Source organism: Synchiropus splendidus, chromosome 3 (assembly GCF_027744825.2).
Source record: "Synchiropus splendidus isolate RoL2022-P1 chromosome 3, RoL_Sspl_1.0, whole genome shotgun sequence".
In the NCBI taxonomy this organism is placed as follows: domain Eukaryota; kingdom Metazoa; phylum Chordata; class Actinopteri; order Syngnathiformes; family Callionymidae; genus Synchiropus; species Synchiropus splendidus.
The window spans coordinates 18,201,783-18,220,930 of record NC_071336.1 but is presented as its reverse complement, the minus strand read 5'-3'; the positions used below and the strand labels follow the sequence as shown (position 1 = coordinate 18,220,930).

The 19,148-nt window shown below is 40.1% G+C and overlaps 1 protein-coding gene across 9 annotated transcripts in view; it reads right to left on the bottom strand.

The window, feature by feature from the left end:
• Nucleotides 1-19,148, bottom strand: part of vipr1b (vasoactive intestinal peptide receptor 1b) — a 40,917-nt gene that overhangs the window by 12,778 nt on the left and 8,991 nt on the right. For 8 of the 9 annotated variants that reach the window (XM_053859022.1, XM_053859026.1, XM_053859028.1 and 5 more), the window contains 5 exons: nt 15,532-15,622; nt 13,324-13,434; nt 7,751-7,848; nt 5,443-5,543; nt 1,807-1,939 (listed from right to left, as the gene is read on the bottom strand). In XM_053859022.1, the coding sequence (XP_053714997.1) occupies nt 1,807-1,939; nt 5,443-5,543; nt 7,751-7,848; nt 13,324-13,434; nt 15,532-15,607 (519 nt within the window). In that variant the 5' untranslated portion in view covers nt 15,608-15,622. The remainder of the gene's footprint in view (nt 1-1,806; nt 1,940-5,442; nt 5,544-7,750; nt 7,849-13,323; nt 13,435-15,531; nt 15,623-19,148) is intronic. The other variant, XM_053859021.1, reaches the window with a different exon arrangement.

Sequence of the window (19,148 nt, the reverse complement as noted above, 5' to 3'; positions counted from 1 at the left end):
CATCCAGTGTGGGCACCATGGCAATGACAGAATCAATGAACTATTCAAAACTGACCCAGAGAGTGTGAATATGTAGACGACAACAGCATATATGAAGCAGGAGATGCATTTTGTACAAGGTGAAAAGAAGTGAGTCACAAATTAAATGGACAGGCGGCCGGGATGAACAGTGGCACTACAGCAAACAGTGGAAAGAATGCAAATGGGTTTCTTTTTACACAGATTAAACTTCTGGAGTGGAACGGAGCACAAAAACACAAAGTGAAAACGGTTGACTTTTTTCTACTGGCAAGATGAAGGGCCATGGCAATGGAGATGGGAGGTGTTCTCAAGTCTCACTTAGAGGCGACTGTTTGCCGAAAGAAAGCCCATGCTCATAGCAGTGAGAGAGTAGAGAGAAGAGGAACAAATGGCTGGAGAATTTTGCAGACATCACACCTCCCAGTAATTTTGAGTGGGTTAGTAAAAAGATTGGATGGTAAACAGTGAGTTTTTTTTTGTTTTACTATTGTGATAGAGCATTTAATTTATTTATAGAAATCAGTGTGTGAGGGGAATATGATGACAAATGTTCTAGAAAAAAAGAAAATCTTATACCCTACCTTCAACTGTCGTTTTTGTAAGAATCTCATTTGTTGTGTGATACTTTTCAGTGTGGCATATAGGTTTATTAATCCTAATCACCAGGGGCTCGAAAACTAAGGCAGTAGGAACTCAGAAATCGAATCTAGTGGTCCCGCTGGGGTGAATGTATCAATGACGTGAGAGGACGATACTGGTTCTGAATAAACACAAACAGCCCCTGGGGCCTTGGTGGCTTAAATAATGCATTTGTTGTGGCCTGCAGCAACTGTATCATGAATTAATCCAACGTGTCGCTGTGGCACATATCCAACAGTGAGAGACGACTCCTACGGCGCATGGGTAAACAGACACTACAGGGAATGAGGCAACAACTGTGATGGAAGTAATTCAGGGGTCATGTCGAGCTGCAGCACCAAACATGTTTCTATCAGACCTGTTCCTGTCGACCCGTGACAGCAGCTGGCTCACATCAACTCATGCCTCCATTATCCCGGCGGAGCCAGCCATGGAACTTTCTAATAAACAGATGTCATGTGGCAGCATCATGAAACATAAATCATGGTGTGGACTGTGTCCAACTCAGAGGAATGCGGTCTTCAGGAGAGAGAGGTGGCGACGTAATATCCCTTCCTGTGTGCCTTGTTTTTACTTTGTGGTAAAATTAATAATGCCCAACACTTACCTCACCGTTTTTCCTGAAGTTTCTCCACGCAGTCTCAGCCACTGCTGCTTGCTTTAAACTATCATCTGACATGAACCCAGCCATTCAAATGGCTCTTCTAATTGTCAATCTTGGGTGTGCACTTTGGAATCATTTATGGCCTCAAAACAACTGAATTTGTCTACTGCAGATCTGTCAGTACCACAGAACTCACTCATGATCCGGAGCAAGGAAAGTCCGACCTTTTGTTTTGTTCTTGTGGATTATTCAGTTTCAGCGATGGATCCTCATTCAAAAGTGCCTAAAGCAGAAACTTCACCGCTATATTATCATGACATTGCGGGTGGTGACACGATTATTTTCAATGTCAACCATGGCAATCACCAAGGGCCATCTTTTTACCCTTCTCTTGTCTGGGTGTTCTCCAATTAAGGAGATTAATGGGAATAATTATCGAACCTCACAAGCTCAGATCCGGAGCCGACGGCGAAAGGCTTCAACTGGAGTCACTATCCTATCTCAAAAGCAACAAAGTGAAACGTCTCGGACAATGAACTCACCGAGCCGGATGAGCAGTCGTCCACTTCCCCGACCTCGTACAGCACCACGTCCTTGACGAAAACAGCAATGGCTTTCAAGATGAAGGAGACAAACAGGTGAATGTGGATGTAGTTACGAGTGCAGTGAAGCTTCCTGGGAACACACAATCGAGAGAGCTGATTAAAGTCAAAGATGGACAAAGGACATCCATTAGGTTTGGTAAAAGGTTTGACCAATTGGATTATCCAAAGTCCTTTGAGATGGATTTCACACTGCAGCGTGAACAAAAATTGATTGGTTTTAGAAATGGTCCAGATGATGAGTAAACAGGTGTCTGTTACGTCTTTCATCATTCTTTCCACTGTGACTCCATTTTTATCTGCAGGAGAGAAAATGAAGTAGTTTTGTTCCTGTAGTATAATGCCACATCAATCGTATTCTGTAGCACCAAGTGCGCTGAATTTTCATCTTATTGTTTCCATTGCGTGGGCCACACGGCGGCCTAGCGGTAAGCACTCTCGCCTTGGGTCCCGTTCCCACGTTGAACTGGTAGCCTTTCTGCATGGAGTTTGCATGTTCCCCCGCTTTGTTTTCCCACATTTATGAACTCCAATGTCAATTGCAACTTTCTTTAATTTTACAAGAGGCCCAACAGTTCTTTGCGCTGAACATATTACTTTCAGTTTTGGTTTACACATTTTTATACAACTTGTTTTTATGTCACTAAGTCCCAACAGCCTGCTCTGCGTCACCTTCCATTGTTCTTGATATCCTACAACATCAGTGACTACCCCAGACTCGACCCTTTGTCTTCATCAATGTTTCCAACAGCCTTTGAATTGGACCACCAAACTTGATTCTGCCTCAGCTTTTGTGTTCACTGCAACCTGGCAAAAGCCATTGTCTCAACAATGATATGCTTCTGAATAAATGAACATTTCGCCCTCACGTCATCAATACATTAGTACTTTAAAAGTAACTAACAGTAACTGAGCATGTACCATAAGTTCAATGCATGACATTCGTGAGCAGCTCCCAGAGAAAACCATTTAATCTCTGCTCAGAAATCTAACTTGCAGCTCAATGTAGTTATCTTTTCCTCCTGAAAGTTGTCTGCGAGTCATTTTCCTACCAGTCCCTGTGTTGTTTATACACTTTTGTTTGCAATGATCCTTCACCCTGCAATGAGTCTGTGACAATCTTCCTTGAATATGTTAAAGTAGTCTCTTTTCATTCTGATATCTTTTCACACGACTCGTGAACGCTAGCATTCAGCATTTTTTCACTCTCCCTTTTGACTTTGTTCAGATAATAGGCCACCGTATCTCTTGTGTGCCCGTTGAATAATTTCTGAAGTCTTCTTTGTCTTGCATTCAAAGCATTCGCATATATCATCAGACAAAGACTGCAAGGGCAGAAAAGAAGGTAAAATAATTTTAGAAGGTCAAAGAAGACTTCTCTTTCAGACCACCCTGTCATATATTGGCGTAATAACCTCAGGATCATTGGACATTCCCTTGTCAGACTGCAGATCTGAGCATATCCATTTGCTTCCAAATTGGCCAAAGAGCCTTCACAATGACATCCTGTAGTTGCTGTTCTTTGATGGATGACTCATCACTCTTTCTGCGGATAATGACATCAACCCTATTAAAGAAAAAAAAGAGAAGAAAAAGAAAAAAAAAGACAACTAACAAAGTCACATACACACACTCAGGTCAATCTTATGTGACCCAGTCGCTGCTTTGGCCTTCAAAGACACGTTCCAATTGCACCTGAATGAAGTGATCGTGATTTTTATTTTCTCCTGCAGACAAAAGATGAGATTCCTGTTGGATCATACGTGCGCATCCTTGAACGTTCTTGCAGATGTGGACAAATGTTGTCAAATGAAGTCAGCCTTCTGCCTTGCATGTTAACTGGGCTTTCAATTGAATCACATGTCAGGGCATCACTGGACTGTCCAGCGTGTTAAAACAAAGGTTGGGCACTAAGCCAACAGCAACAACAAAGGAAAAAGATTGTACGACACATGTGCGTTGGAAGCTTAGTAGCATGAGAATCTGAACATGGAAAACGTTATTATGGATCAATGAAAAGTCTGTACTATAAACACAGACATGGCAGTGTGACCAAGGACTCAGGGTTCTTATGTTTTTGAATTTTTTTGTTCAGTTGTTGCTGCTCTGCAGTGCGCCTGTAATGTTGTGAATTCGTCCAGGACAGTGATGACATCATAATTTCCAAAATTTGCAGATCAGCTGTACAGACTGGAACACAGATTCAGGGTTTTCTACTTTATTCACTCTGTCACCAAGTTTAATGACAATTCTGTGTGGACATACTGCGAGGTCTAATGGATACAAAACAGGTGACGAAACGACCGATTCAACAAGGACCATGCCTTAGAATTCCTCTGACACTGTATCACTTGGTATATATAGCACCTTATACGAACCATGTGCTCGACCTTTCATCATGAGTCAAGGTCATGGTTACCTAAGGTGAGATATAGGGAAGGTAAAATGAGAGAAAGTAATGTTTTTGAACGTCAAGCGTGGGAGGGGAAATATTTGATTCAGTTGAAACAGAAAACCAGAGTGAGTGAGAATGTGGTGCCCATATAAAAACCCTGTCAGTGTATGTCTATCCTTTGAATTTTCCAATTGAATACATTTGAAATGAACCTACGCTGACTTTCTTGAGGCCTATTTGAGGCGTTTGGCATTTCATTTATTTTTAATACTGTACATCCCAAAGGCATCAAGACCCACAAATTGCCTCCTTTATCTTCCCCCTCATTTTCCCACTGGCAGTACGTTGTGACTTTTTCGTGGTCGATGACCTTGACCTTCATCTGTCTCTCAGCATTACAGTCCACAGACACAGAAATCTCAGGTGAGTGACATTTGGACAGCTCAATCAGAAAGACTCAGTGAGACGCCGTCTTCGCAGAAGTAATTTCATGAAAAAAGAAAGTTGCTTTGCTGCCATTTTCTTTGCCGTGGGTTGCACCATTGCGTTTCACAGGTGGTACAGGTTTTCCTGTCCGTCACAACAATGAACTTCCAATCATTTTATCATTCATTAAGCACTCGTGTAGCAGGGTCGAGAGCCTATTCTAGCCACACTGGACAGGAGAATTAACTTTTTCCAGTCAATCCACTGGACATGTTGCTCTTGACAGGAAGCCAATGCAAGAACATGAAACCCAAAACAGGTGCCACTATTCTCTCTTTGATGGCATTGTGTAGAAGAATAACAAAAAGAAGGACTTGTTTAATGTACTTGATAAGTTAACTGCAGCTAAATGCAAAAAAAAAAACAGTTATAAAGCTGTGATAGAATGTTCTGTGTGCCATTCAAGGACGTTCAACTATCTATACCTATCAGTCACATCATCTTCACCGTGTCAGAGAAGGAATTTGCCTCTTTATTTACACAAAAGCCAGGCACGATCTGAGATTATCATGCCGCCTTGATAAATGTGCTACACCCAGCAGGAGAAAAAAAAAAAAAGAAAACACATCTCTGAATACTAATGCTCTGCTGACATTTGAATATATTTTTTTATGAACAGCGAACATGATGAAGCCAGAAAGATGAAATAAAGATGCAATAATAAATATTAATGAAATTGTAGCAGTGTTGTTTACCTGAAGACGCAGAGGAGCACGATGGCTGTTGTCAGAGAGACCAGAGAAACACTGTGTCCGATGGTGTATCCGATCTTTACTTGCCAGAAGAACTTGCCCTGCTGATAAAGATTACAATCTGCATTTTCAACAGGTTTCGAGGGTCAACAAATAAAGAGCTGACAAGACTTCATTTCATGCTTTATAAGACGATAAAATGTGACATTGTCCTTTTATCTTGATTTTTAAAAAAAAAATCTTTATTTATGTGAATTCTCGCACAATGCGATTCCAGCATGTGCCACAGTTTACTGATTTCTTTCATTTATGATTTTAATTTCTTTTATTTTTTTTATTTCAATGTGTAACTTCACTGGGAATGTTCTTTAATTTATTATTTTCATTCAATAACTACTACTAGAGAGCAATCGCTCTCTATCAAGTATTTGTAGTTCACAATCATAACATTAAAACTGGAAAAATGTCTCTTTATTGTTTCAATGACAACTCATTTCATTATTTGCATTAGGCCTGGACAATATGGCCTAAAATAAAAAACACGATAAATTGGGATTATTTACTCCGATCATGATAAATGCACGGTAAATCCCCCTCTCAGTGTTGTACATATTGTGAAACATGGTTTGCAAACAATACATAATGCATTATCTCATATCAAATAATATCAAATTGGTTTAGCATTTATAAAAGGTATCTACACAAGACTATGGATTAGGATCTGGATTAGAAGTACTGCACCGCAGGACAACCCTCTATTATTATATTGATGGTGTTAAACCACTGTCTACCACCTCAGAGGAAGGATCTGCCTCTAGGTTTGTCTTACACGGCTGGGGTATGATTGTCACACAAACTGAACATGTATTTTGGATTGGTTGCTCTGTTGAGCTGTTCCTCAACAAATTTGCGATGCCTTCAAGAGACGAACAAAACAAAAACAAAATCCCTTTGTCAGGCTGGGTGCAGCTGTTGATCAGCTGCAAGTATGAACCAAGATTTGTGGTTGGCCGGAGTTTTAGCTCACCATACACCGACATAGGCGAAATGACGTTGGTTGTCATGGTAAATTTTGGTGATGGTTAATTTTTGGTTTATCGCCAAAGCCTTATTTGCATCCTCTTAAAGAAAGAAGCTTTACCTTGTCTCTCATCTTAGCCAGATGACTGAAGCAGCACAAAACCTTTCAAGATAAAGGACTCTGCTACGTTTCCCTTCTGTGCATTATATGTGTGGGTGTGAGGGTGGTTACGACTGCATATACAACAAGTTGCCCTTTCACATCTGGCGGTGCAGAGACCTGGTGAATAAACAGGGGTTAGTGCATTTGTATCGGTTAACATGGAAGTATTGTAATATCTATGAATGGTCCCGGGGGGGTCTTTGGATGATGAAAATACGATCAAGACAAAGATGAATGAAGACAGACTTCACCACACGATGTCTGCCCCCCTCAGATGTAGCATGCTAATGAGTTTGTGACTCACAGAGGCCTCAGAGGATGTGCAGCGCTCCCTCCTCCATCACCTTCACCTTTGTCAAGAGTCTCAACTCTCCTCGCAATAAACCTGAATTAAACATCTAATCTCTCCCAGCTTTTAACACCATCCTGAATTACCCTCTGAATTGTGTCTTACTGCGATGCGTTCTCCACTTTGTGAAGCTAATGCAGTAAACACATTGCGGAAGATAATTCATAGAAGCTATTTTGGGCGTCATGACTAAATGTAACTCAATTAAACATTCCACAACCACTCACATGGAAAAGATGGCTGCCATCAAATGAATGTGTTTGAATCTGCATGCATATATACATATAAATCATTTTAAATACATTGTTTAAATGGGTTATGCATGTGCCACTACTGCATTATGTGAGGGGACTTTCTCATTCATCTTCTTTCGTGTATACTAGAATAACACCTTCCTGCATCATCGCCTCAGTATCATGTGGCGCGGTGCATTCAATCGCCAGGCGCCTTTTCACTATAAACTACAGGGTTTCATCCCACTGGTGCAGCTGTTGCAACCGCTGGTCTTTATTATATGTAATTTATTGAAGCGCATTGTTCATTCTGTTTTTTATGGGCCGTGACATTGAGCCTATACATAAATATTTTATCACAAGCATTATCCTCAGTTTGATTTCAGGCTTTAAGTAAGGAGGCAACTGAAGCATATTTTTGGACAGATGAAAGCAAGGCCCGCGGCTGACGTGCTCTAACCCTGGCTTCCCGCTGCTTCTGCAGAAAGTCTCCCGTTGTGTTTCATTCACTCACCATGTTGGCGCCTGTATAAATGATTCACTTACATCATCGGTGCTGTTGAGATTGTAGCCACAGTTGACTGCGATGTCGATAGGGTGCATCTCCGTCCAGCCATCTGCTGTGCAGGTTTTCGAAAGGTTACCTACATGTAGAGAAGATTTATTCACTTCTGATGACTTGACAGAATTTCTTGTTTTCTTCTTCCAAATATGGAGCTGGAAGTGTGAAGATTTTTTTCCTGTTGGCATATGTCTCTTCAAGCTTCCTACCAAGATCCATAACATGCAATAGCTCTTGCCGCATGCAGCTTGGAAAGGCTCCATCATCTTTTATTATCCACCACCAAAGGTATCGAAGAAGAACAACAAATGTAGGGTGATGATGCAGAGGCCCAATTTGACTGGTCAAAGATGACTAATGGGAGGATTTATTTTTTAATAAAAAGCAGCTCAGTCACCTGTGGGTCAAAATATCCGGAGAGCTCTGACCGGTCCTACCAAGCCAGCAATACCTCCACCCTTTTGTGGCTCTTATTTATCATCAGGGCTCACTGAAGCATCACTTTGTGAAATATGAGACGTCAAATGAAAGCAATTCAGAAACTCACACTAAAAAAAAAAACAACTAAGAACAAAACATTTTCCACTAACTAGAACTACAAGCTCACAAAATATAGTCAATGTGGATCTGTATTTTTTTGATATGAGTTCCCACATGGTTGCAACAGATTTCAAGCAGTGACTAAACTCATTTTATCAGCGGTTGCAATGCTTGAATCTTTTTAGTGAGTGTAGAACAGGGGTCTCACACCAGTCCTCAAAGGGGAACCTTTGAGGACCTTTGAACCTTCTTGTTGCGTTGCAGCAGTGCTAACCATTGCTCCACTGCACTGCCCATGATTGTGTTTTACATCTTTTTAAATTGGGTTTAAAAGGAAACCAGTTGATGCTATACTTGAGAGCAAAAGACAGAAATTCCAAATGTTCAAATTAAAGAACAAAACAGCAGAAAATGTACTGACCAAAACTTTAACACTGAGAACCACAATGAACAAAATTTTTTGTGCACCATTGTGTAACTTCCGGCAAGGCTTTTTTTTTTTTAAGTAACTTCATTAAGTTCATGAGCACAATGATTGCATTTTATTATAATCAGAATATTCTGAAAAATGACTGAAATGTAACATAAATCTAGGCAAGTTATTGATGTTCTGATATCACAATCTTCTGATCCTGCAGGGAGCCATCAAGGATGGCGTCCGATGGTCACCATGATCACTTGGAGGTCAAACCTCAACATGAAATATAAATCACCTGGTTAAAAACCTTTCAAGCTTGAACACACTAAAGCTCTCACCTGCAACAGGACCCAGCATCTGTTCCCTTCTGAACATGGTTGCAGGTGAAAGGTTTCGTCCAATGTGAAATTGTTTCATTTTACTTTTTAATGACATTTGTTGAGTGTTCCATTCCAAAATTAACCCTTTCATCAGAAGAATGAAAGACAAGCTTCAACCTGTTCTTTTAAGATACAGTCGACACATCTGATTCAAATGCCATGATGCCCTTTGAAGAATTGAGAGTTAAATATAGTCTGGAAAATAAATCTTTCTAAATACCTTCAACTTTTGTACAAGCAAATAAAAAAAAAAAACATTTAAAAAACAAACCATTCACAACTATTGTTGAGAAATTGATGACGAAAGATTGCCTAAAAAATGGGATCATGGCTGGGATTTATAATTTACTGGCAACAAACTCGGCTGAAAATTGAAATGATAATATAAAGACATTGGACAAAACAGCTTGTGTTAAAGCACATTCCAAAACTATTAATTCCAGGAATAGACTTATAAGTGGCTCATGCAAACCCATGTGACTCCTGTGGACTTGAATAAATACAATGAAAACATTCCAGATTGTTGTACAAAATGTTTGGAAAATTAAGGGAATTTCTTTCATTGTATTTGGGAATGTCAACATATTTACACCTTTTGGGAGGAAATTACAAAATATTATACAAAAACAAATCTCATTAGACCCCATGTTATTCATATTAGGACTCTACCCAGAAAAACATAAACATAATATGAATGAACGTGTGTTTATCGACCTTGGTATTTTGGTTGCAAAAAAAATTTATTGCTGTAATGTGGAAAAATGTTAACAGACCAAAGATAAACCAGGGGATCCAAATGATGCTCTCCTGTTTACCATTAAAGAGAATTACATATACACTAAGAGGGAAGAAAAATGCATGGATCCAAATGATGCTCTCCTGTTTACCGTTAGAAAGAATTACACATACACTAAGAGGGAAGAAAAATACATTGGAAAACATTTGGAATCCTTTTATGTGTTATGTGAAAGATTTAGACTTGGAAGAACACACGTGAATGGGACCCAGGTGCAGTTTCAAGTTGTTTTTTTTTTTATACATCTAATGTTTCTCATTACTTGGTAAAGACTACAATCTTGTTTTTGCTGACGATATTGTCTGAAGTTTGCATGAGAAGCAATGGGGTGGGTGTTCAATATTGTTATTTGTCACATTGTGTCTATAGAAATTATTATTTTATTTTTTTAATTGTTAATTCCGATAAAAATGTCATTTAATTAACATTGTACAATCTTTATTTTTATTAATTTATTTATTGTTTATATACTACTTTGTTATTGTCTTTTATGTGTTTTATTGTATTTTTCCCCCTAGTTTATAAATACATTTTGGCAAAAAAAAAAAAAAAAAATACAGTCGACACAAAAGAATGAAGTGAAGAGTGGAGGCACTGTTCAATCTTTCAAAGGTCAGAACTGTTTTTCTTCACAGTTGAGTTTGCACTGAGGATGGTTTAGGTTTTCTCCAGCCACCAACATTGTTGGCTTTTTATAAACTCTATTGAGAAATAAGTGGTGAAGGCTGAATCCTTTCGAATGCACTGTGAGCATTTTAGTATTCTATGTGAAACAGCCAGAGTTATGAGTCAAAGTTTCATTCATTCATTCAAGGCCATGCTGCTTGTCACAGCCAAGAGGTGTGTGAGCCGACTTTCCATCACTGAGCAGAGGAGTTATTATAAAATATTGCTGTTCCTTTGGAAAACAAAAAAGCTTCAGTGTGATTTGTGAAAACATCTGCAAATTGCTTTTTTCATGTTGATGACTAATGCACCGTAGATGAGACCTTCAGAAAAAGTGTAACCTATTACTCCGATTGTATGTTGTCTGAGGTTTAGGAAGCCTTTGTTGAGAGCGCTGTCATTTGACAAATAAAATGTTCTTCAAATAAAGGTTACAATAATTATCAAGCAGTTTGAATTACCAACACATGTCATGAAGTACAATCTCCATCACCCCAAGTGTTTTGTTTTTGTTTTGTTTTAGCAAACCGCCACACGAGCGAGTACGCAAAATAACATTAAGCAGAGTGAAAGGATTGAAATGGATTCATAATTCTTTCAATTGTGATTCTACTTGTGATGGTGGATGAATTCCACGCTGCTGATCTCAGCAGTGGAACATGGCAAATTGCAATGATGAATTGCTTCTCTTTCACAATCGCTGAAACATAAGCGGTTGACATTTTCTTGTCTACAATGTAGGCGAAGATAAGTGGCGTGCCATGGATGAGGAAGAATATCTCGCTGGGTCATGTTCACCCAAGAATTCACATTTTTGAAATTAAGGATATCCTGAAGAGGAGAAGCAAAATGACTGTCTCGACTTTTTGGTTGCGAGTCGGAATTCTCCAGAGTACAGACAGGGGAGGGGAAAATGGCAAAAAAGTACTTGTTGAGCTGAACAGGTCCTTTCAGACTTCACAGGGTGAAATAAGCAAATTCTGTGTATGGGTGCATCTTTACCAGGGCAAGGTCACGATGTAGTCCCGGCCACGAGCAAGGACACTTGAGTGCTTCACTCAAAAACCTGCTGGAACTGAAGCAACCAAAGTGCATGTACTTGCAGTGCATTTCCGGCATGAGTAAGCGTAAATATTTTACGTTAAAATGTACTGATCGATTGCCTGAAATATAATAATTACAACTCTTTTCAGGCATCGGGAACAATCCAAAGTTTTGATGAGTACTGGTCCGACTTGGTAAAACTGACAGGGTAATTGATAGGGAGGTAATTCAAACATAGGCATTAAGACAAGTCTTTAAACTGTCCTATGAAAACAAATATAAGAATGTTTCTTGTAAAATAATTGCTTTGAATGGGATTGTGAGAATAGTAACTTGTAACTTCTTCTTCATCATCTTATGCCTAAGCCAGAAAAGGTTGACAGTACACGCACATATAGAGGTGGATCTTTACGGAGGGGGAGGAAACCGGAGTGCATGAATCTGACCAAAGCACAGGAAAAACACGCAAACTTGACACAGAATGTAGGTTCAATCTAACCTGTGAGTTATCTCAATCTGGTGTCGAAACCAAACCTTCTTGCTTTGAGGCCGCAGCACTAACCCACTTCTAAACTCCAATGAACCAAGAGAAGTCATGTAGGTCTTATATAAAAAAAAAAGAAAAACTAGTGAGGGCTCTCACAAAACAGATTTATGAGGAGAAAATAAGACTTAAATGTCGACCGGAAACAACACATCCGTTTAGCGAAATATGCTAAACAAGCCTCTGGAAACCAGGCTGATTCCGATGGTGGTACACGTTTCATCTCCTCCTCCGGTGGTTGGTGCTGACCGCACTCAGCTAAAACTCGTCACGCTGAGAACTGAGAACTTTTCATGCTTCATGATATCATCAGCCCTGTGGTGAAGTCTAATCTTGCTGTAAAAGTGTGATGACAGAGAGTGTGAACTCCTGATTTTATTGTTCAGCAAGCATGATAATATATTGATGCTATCATTTCAGTCTGGAAAAAAAAGTAAATATGTGCCTCACAATCGGGAGTAAAGCATCAGCATAAATCCCTGTTGTGACACCAATGTGCAGACCCATATCGGGATCACATCAGTCACCACCAACACATTCTGTCTCTTGTGAGGAACTGGATCTGGTCAGCTCCAGTGGTGGATGTTTCTGCTCCTCCAGCTGGCCTCCCAGCTATGGATTGGGATGAACAAAATGATTGATTTGATATTTTCATTGCGCTGCATGGAACACGTGATAACAATAATGGCCAGAATGAGCACTGACACCTGCTGTGGCACCTCAGTGGCATTTCCTATTGATTTTGGTTTGCACTGTACGTTGTCCTGCTGTGAGCTAGAACACAAAGAATTTCCCACAGCAAAAGGAACACAACGGAGATGCACACCGGAATTCCACAAGCCCATATGCTTGCTTGATACCATCTCTTGATTTTGGACTGGGATTAAACTGATATAACAGTAATAACTGCTCAATTGTTGTGTTGCTTTGGCAGCACAGCTCGCAGATACTGTGTCACTTGTTAGCCTCAGGCTTCTGCAGGACTCATGATGGATGTTCTGTCCTCAGGAGGTGGAGCCAGGGGACTCATCCATCTGATGGGTCTAAATCTCCTCTTTCACTGCATGCATTTTCATTCGTGGTGACTCAACAACGTAGCAGCAGAATGTGTCTGATGTATGATCACAGAAAGCATGGTTTTTGGAAACAGGTCTTTGAGCTGCCCTCACCTTTCTGCTGGTCACTGAAGTAACTGAAGTAATTTGGACATGTGATGATGACCACCTCCCCCAGTTTGGCTGGTGGCCAGCAGGCGATGATGTCCCACATCCCTTGACACCCTGAAAGCAAAAAGAATCACCACTTCTTACGATATGTGATAAGCCAAATGACCAGAGCCAGGAGGAAATTTGATGCACCAAAATGTTAAATGTGCACAGAGTGACCTTTATTTTCATTTTCATTTTAAATTCCATGATAGTCCCTGTTCATTAAGTGCAGTATGTTTGGTTCTTGCTTTAATTTCTGGATCAGCATCTATGTTTAATACATATCATGCATTAAAAATGCTTGCTGAATACTGTGGTGCCAAACTGTGGCCAAAAAATCGAAACTCCTGTGATCCCATTCTAGAGAGGTTTACTGCTACCAAAGTGGTCAAATTGGAGAAAAAAATGGGAACCTGTGACAGTTAAAGGGGTGAGGGTGGTAAAAATCTTTACTTTATTTTCCCAAAGGTGAACAAAATCAAAAATCAATGATGAGTTCTCCATCATTAAAAACTATGACCTAACACTGGTCTCTTTGCTGCTGTTGTTTTGTCACAGCAGCTTTTGCCACGGCTGAGTTGTTACTTCATGACACTTGACCAGAAACGGATGGTAACCATCTTTATATGAAGGTTGAAATCTATAGTCAAAATGTCTTGAATGCACTGATGCACAGACGTCCCATACGCCAGGGGTTCTTAACCTTTTTGATCTCGGGGACCACCTTTCCCAGAGCAAATGGGCCCAGGGCCCATTCTAGTAATAGAACTGATTCATTACTCTTGGTTTCCAAAACCTTGTGAAATGACATGAAACCATGTGATCATTGCAAAAAGATTTATTTTTCATCGAAAAGTCCATCCAGCAGCAGAACCAGGTGCAAGTCATATTGATCAAATTTGCTATAGAAAAAAAAGAGAAAAAATACACATGATGCAAACTGTGGAGAAAATTGGAAAAATTGAAAAAAATTCTGAATGAAATACATATAATAAATCCATGTCTAAATATCATAATATAAAAATAATGTATTTTATTTCAACTCCATAGAAGATATAAGACTGCCTCAACAGTTGCTGTCATGAACTGTTTTTTTCTGTTGGGGGGCGCCATCACTTTCTTCATCATTATTTCTTTTCAAGAACTTCTACATAGTTGTTAACTGTCACAGATTTCCACCTGTCACGTCAATAAACGTATTAGAACTGAGCGTCTCTCAGCCTTCATGGCACAAATGTGTAAAGCAAAAAAACTTTAAGCGGCCCTCTAGTCGGAGCTCGTGGCCCAACCATGTGCCAGGGCCTTATGGGTAAGAATCACTGCCATAAGTTTCTGAGGGACACATTTCGCATTGTCTGAGAATAAATTAAAGACACATTTTTTTTCATGCTAATAAACGTATGTGAAGCAATAAAGAAACAGATGGTAGTACTCACGGTACTACTATCTAATACCTTTACAGGTGAACAAACATTTCTCCTCGTCCATCCATTGCGACTGTCAGCATCAACCACGTGAGGGTGTTGGAACCCACTTTTCCTCTTATCTCTGTGTCTGCTTCCCTATCTGCTTCCTCTCAGGAAGGTGGTACTTCTGCTTTAAATGAATTACCAGCCACAGTGTGTGAGAAACCAAAGGTCTGCATCACGTGATGGTGGATGCAAACATTGTTTACCATCAGCTGTCAAAGAAACTCATGTGTTATTGGTCAAATCTGGCCACTCAACTTCACCAGTCACGCGTACTTCCTTGAACAGCTTCTTGGGAAGACTCAACTCTCTTGAAGAAAGAAGCTTCCCATGCAAGAGTTAAGCTCATTTCGGAGTACTTTATGTTTGGCCGTTATGTCAGCCGGCGCAGCCTGGCACATCAGTGAGAGGCTAATTTCATTGCTGGGCCACTAAACGCTTGCTCCATTTTAGACAGTCAGGTAATTACTCTAAACCTATTACATCTGTCGTGATGCAACTAAATGAAACATCACAAGTGATGTGTACACGAGGCAGCCAGAGGCTCTATCCAACTTTGTTTTTATCTGACTTCTGGATGCAGCGTATTTTGCCGTCGCTGCGCAGTGAATTACCTTTTTAAACGGAACCATGATTGATAGCCTTAAAGATCCGTCCAGAATTGAGAGTGAGCGTGAAAAGTTTCGGAAGTTAAAATGACCTGAGGTGAGGTTTCCACCGGTGTTGTTCTCACAGCGCTCTTTCTCCAGCTCGATCTCGTGCACCACATCACACATCTGCACCGACAGCACCTGAGGAGACACACACAGCATGACTCTGACTGGCCTTTTGTCATTTAAGAAGAGGCTTGACTCAGTTTTATTTTATCATTGTCTCTATTTAGAGCTGCATGTTTGGGTTCCATTCAGTTGTGCACTTGACTGTTTCACTGTCCAGCTTGACTGTCTCCTAACTGAAAAATGTTTCACTCTTGCTAAGATCAAAACCATACTTCACTTGCCTCTTTCAAATCCCTAAATATACAAACACATTTCATAGTATCACATTCCTGCCAAAGACAGCTTTTGATGAAGCTCTGTGAAGGTTCTTTCTCTGGAACCCAAACAGTGTTCCAGATCCTATCATGGGGTGGATTTAAGTGGATAAGAATGTTCGCCTTTAATCCACAAAGATTATTCATCTGTATCAACAGAAGCTGAAAAATGCTGACTGACAGCTGCAGACCGACATCTGATGGGTCAATGAAGACGCAAGATGAGCAGCGACTAGCCAGAGAAGGTCAGCAGCAATGGAGCGGAAGGAGTCAGCGTCTGCTGAATTCTAAAGAAACTATCCAGAGAGCGGCTTCATAGAGACAATGTCTTCACCCACACAAATTTTGCAGAATATCCAGTGAGAGTGCTCAGCCCAAACAGTGGGTGCAGGTTTTGGTTCCAACCCATCAAGCTCACACAGTGTCACCAATCAGGTTTTTGAGTTTCAAATACTCGGAAAAGGATTATGCCCGAGCACCAATCGGATGAGATCATTTGGGCTTTTCTAACTGGGTGGAGGTGGATCCACAATACATCAAATAGTGTTATCGAGGACCTGTAATGCAAATGTGTTGTGAGGAAGCCTCTGATGCTCATTGTTAGTCACAGTGCTTGTGCTGGAGGGGCTTTGTTTGAGCCGAGATAGACCCTTGAATTGATCCCTAACAGGCTCCAGAACAAGTACAAGATTGATCCATCACTATAAACAGCGCCTCACAGCAGACCAGGGAAGCAGCAGATGACATGAAACACTACACTTGAAAGTCACCAGCGCTACCAGGGGATTATGGGATGGTTTTTAGCTCGACATCCTCTTTCACAGGAACATTCTGTGTCATTTGTGCCAGATCCTGACATGTCTGTCATTCGGGTCGTCTACACAGCTGACACGGTTGACTTCATTAGAAGGTTTGTACTGCTATTGATTGAAAGCTCAAGCTGTCAGCAGCTTGCTTGACAATTTACAATGAAATGGGGTGTGGCTCCATGTCAAGAGTCTGTCAAGGACGGAGAGGTGAGAATCGGTTAACCAATGCAATGAAAGACATTAGGTAAAGCAATGAGGAACGAAGATATTTGGCGTCAGCCACACTTGTTGGCACGTATTCAGGAACAGCTGCAGCGCTGGGATGCTGAGGATGACTCAGAATTATGACCCAGTCTGTTGAGTTCTGTCTTTGAAATGGAGTGCTCTTCAAGCTCCAGCTCCCTTCATTGAACTTAGTTTAAGGTGAAAGCATCGGAGGAGAAGAAATGCTGTCATGGACTGTTATGCCTGTTATGCAGGGGGGTGAGCAATGAAGTGGGTTCCGTTTCTGACAATCTCAACAGTGCTCAGACACATGGCCTCTATGATGAGATGTTTAACTCCATGTTTTAGCCTCAACACATCAGCCAATCATCCATACTCACCTCAGCATTAAGAAGTTAACACAGCTCTCGTTACGCGCCGTAAGAACCAGCGTTAATTTATCAGCCGCAGATGCATTAAGTCACCTTCAGGAGGGAAACGTTCACCCGACACAGCACAAAATATGCTGCACAAAGTGTCCAGACTGTGAAATATCTGGCTGCTATTTACCTCCTCGTCGACACGCTGCTTCCACTAAGCTGAACGCACTTTTGTTCGTTGTGTGAGCACGGTCATCGTGACACCATCATGATTCACACAACTTTGATCTCAGGAGTCTCCACAGCAGATTACGGTAAAATAACTTTTACGAGAGGCTGTGATCTCGCGGCACGGCTACATAATCAAACATCATCAGAGCAGTGCAACACAGAGGAAGTGTTTGGGAGGTCGGACATGCCAGCGACTTCAAATTTAATTAAAATGCGAGGAAGGAAGAAAGGATGGATTTGATTTCTGACATTCCTCTCAGCGTCTTTGTCTTTGCAGTTTAGTACAAGCACAACACGTACTGTTTCTCTCTGGGTTTAGTTTTGGGTATGAAACACGTACAAATCACCAACACAAACTGAGGCAGCTTCTAAGTTAGTTCATCGTAACTTTTTGCTTGTATTTTATTTACATAAAATGTAAATGAATTATATAATAATATATAATTAATGACAATGTATGTATGTATGTATGTATGATCATATATAATATGTTTTATTAGTAATGTATGAACTATTTATTTCTAGACTACATATATTTTATTTATAAATTTATTTCATCATGATGTATGTTTTTATTTTATGGGTATTTATTTATTTGTCTTGTATTGCTTAATATTCACTTTTTTTTAATGCAGATGCTTTGTGGACGTCTTTGATGTTTTTTGTGAATCTTTATTGTTGTTGTTTACTGTTATTGTATATTTGCTATGTGTCAGTGTCTTTGTTCTCAATAGCTGAAATTGCTTGAATATCTTTCCCTCTGTGGGTCTAATCTAATCTAATCTAATCTAATCTAATCTAATCTAATCTAATCTAATCTAATCTAATCTAATCTAACACAGTGAATGCTGTGCATTCTTTGCCATAGTCATATTGCAAATTTCCATTTATGGATTTTGGACCACGATGGAGGATTGTTTTTTTTTTCTCCTCCCTAAACATTGGTGAATATAAGAGTGGAAAATCTTTGCTTATTTTTTTATCTTGATAATCATTGTCCATGGAGTTCAGTTTATTAGAAAAGGTGACTTGTTTCGACAGTAAGATGAGCTAAACTGCTGAATCATAATCACGAGCTCTATCTGAAAAGCAGAATGGTTTATTCACAGAATCCATCCTATTCATGTTCAGAGTTATGTGAAGGTTAAAGCTCTACTCGCTCAAGTTGACATGAAAAACAGTTTCTGCGGCCAAACTTTAAAAGAGAAGAGATGTTTATGTGACTAATCTGTGAGTATGCCTGTCCATGCATTTGAATTTCTTAAAGTCTGTGGACGTGAAGAGACAGGAATAATATTTACGCAGATGAACAGTGTCTGAAAATAACTTCCCTTTCTTTGCCCTAACAACTCTTCAGAAATCTCCAGACATAAACCAAACAAGTGTGTCCTGTGTGATGAGCAGTGTGTGTGTTTATGTTGCAGTGTAAAGTTAGAAATAAAAGCCATAGATCTTGGGCAGATTTCATGTGATTTTTCCATGATTTAACAACAGAATATTTCACTAGATCACAGGATTCAAACGTGAAGTTTTTAATTACTTATTATTTACTATCAGCATGGAAAATTAAAATAGGACTGAGAAGAAGTAAGTAAGAAGAAGTTGCAGAGGAAGAACAGGGTGCTCTCCCGTCAGCCCATTTCCACTTTCACTGTACCGG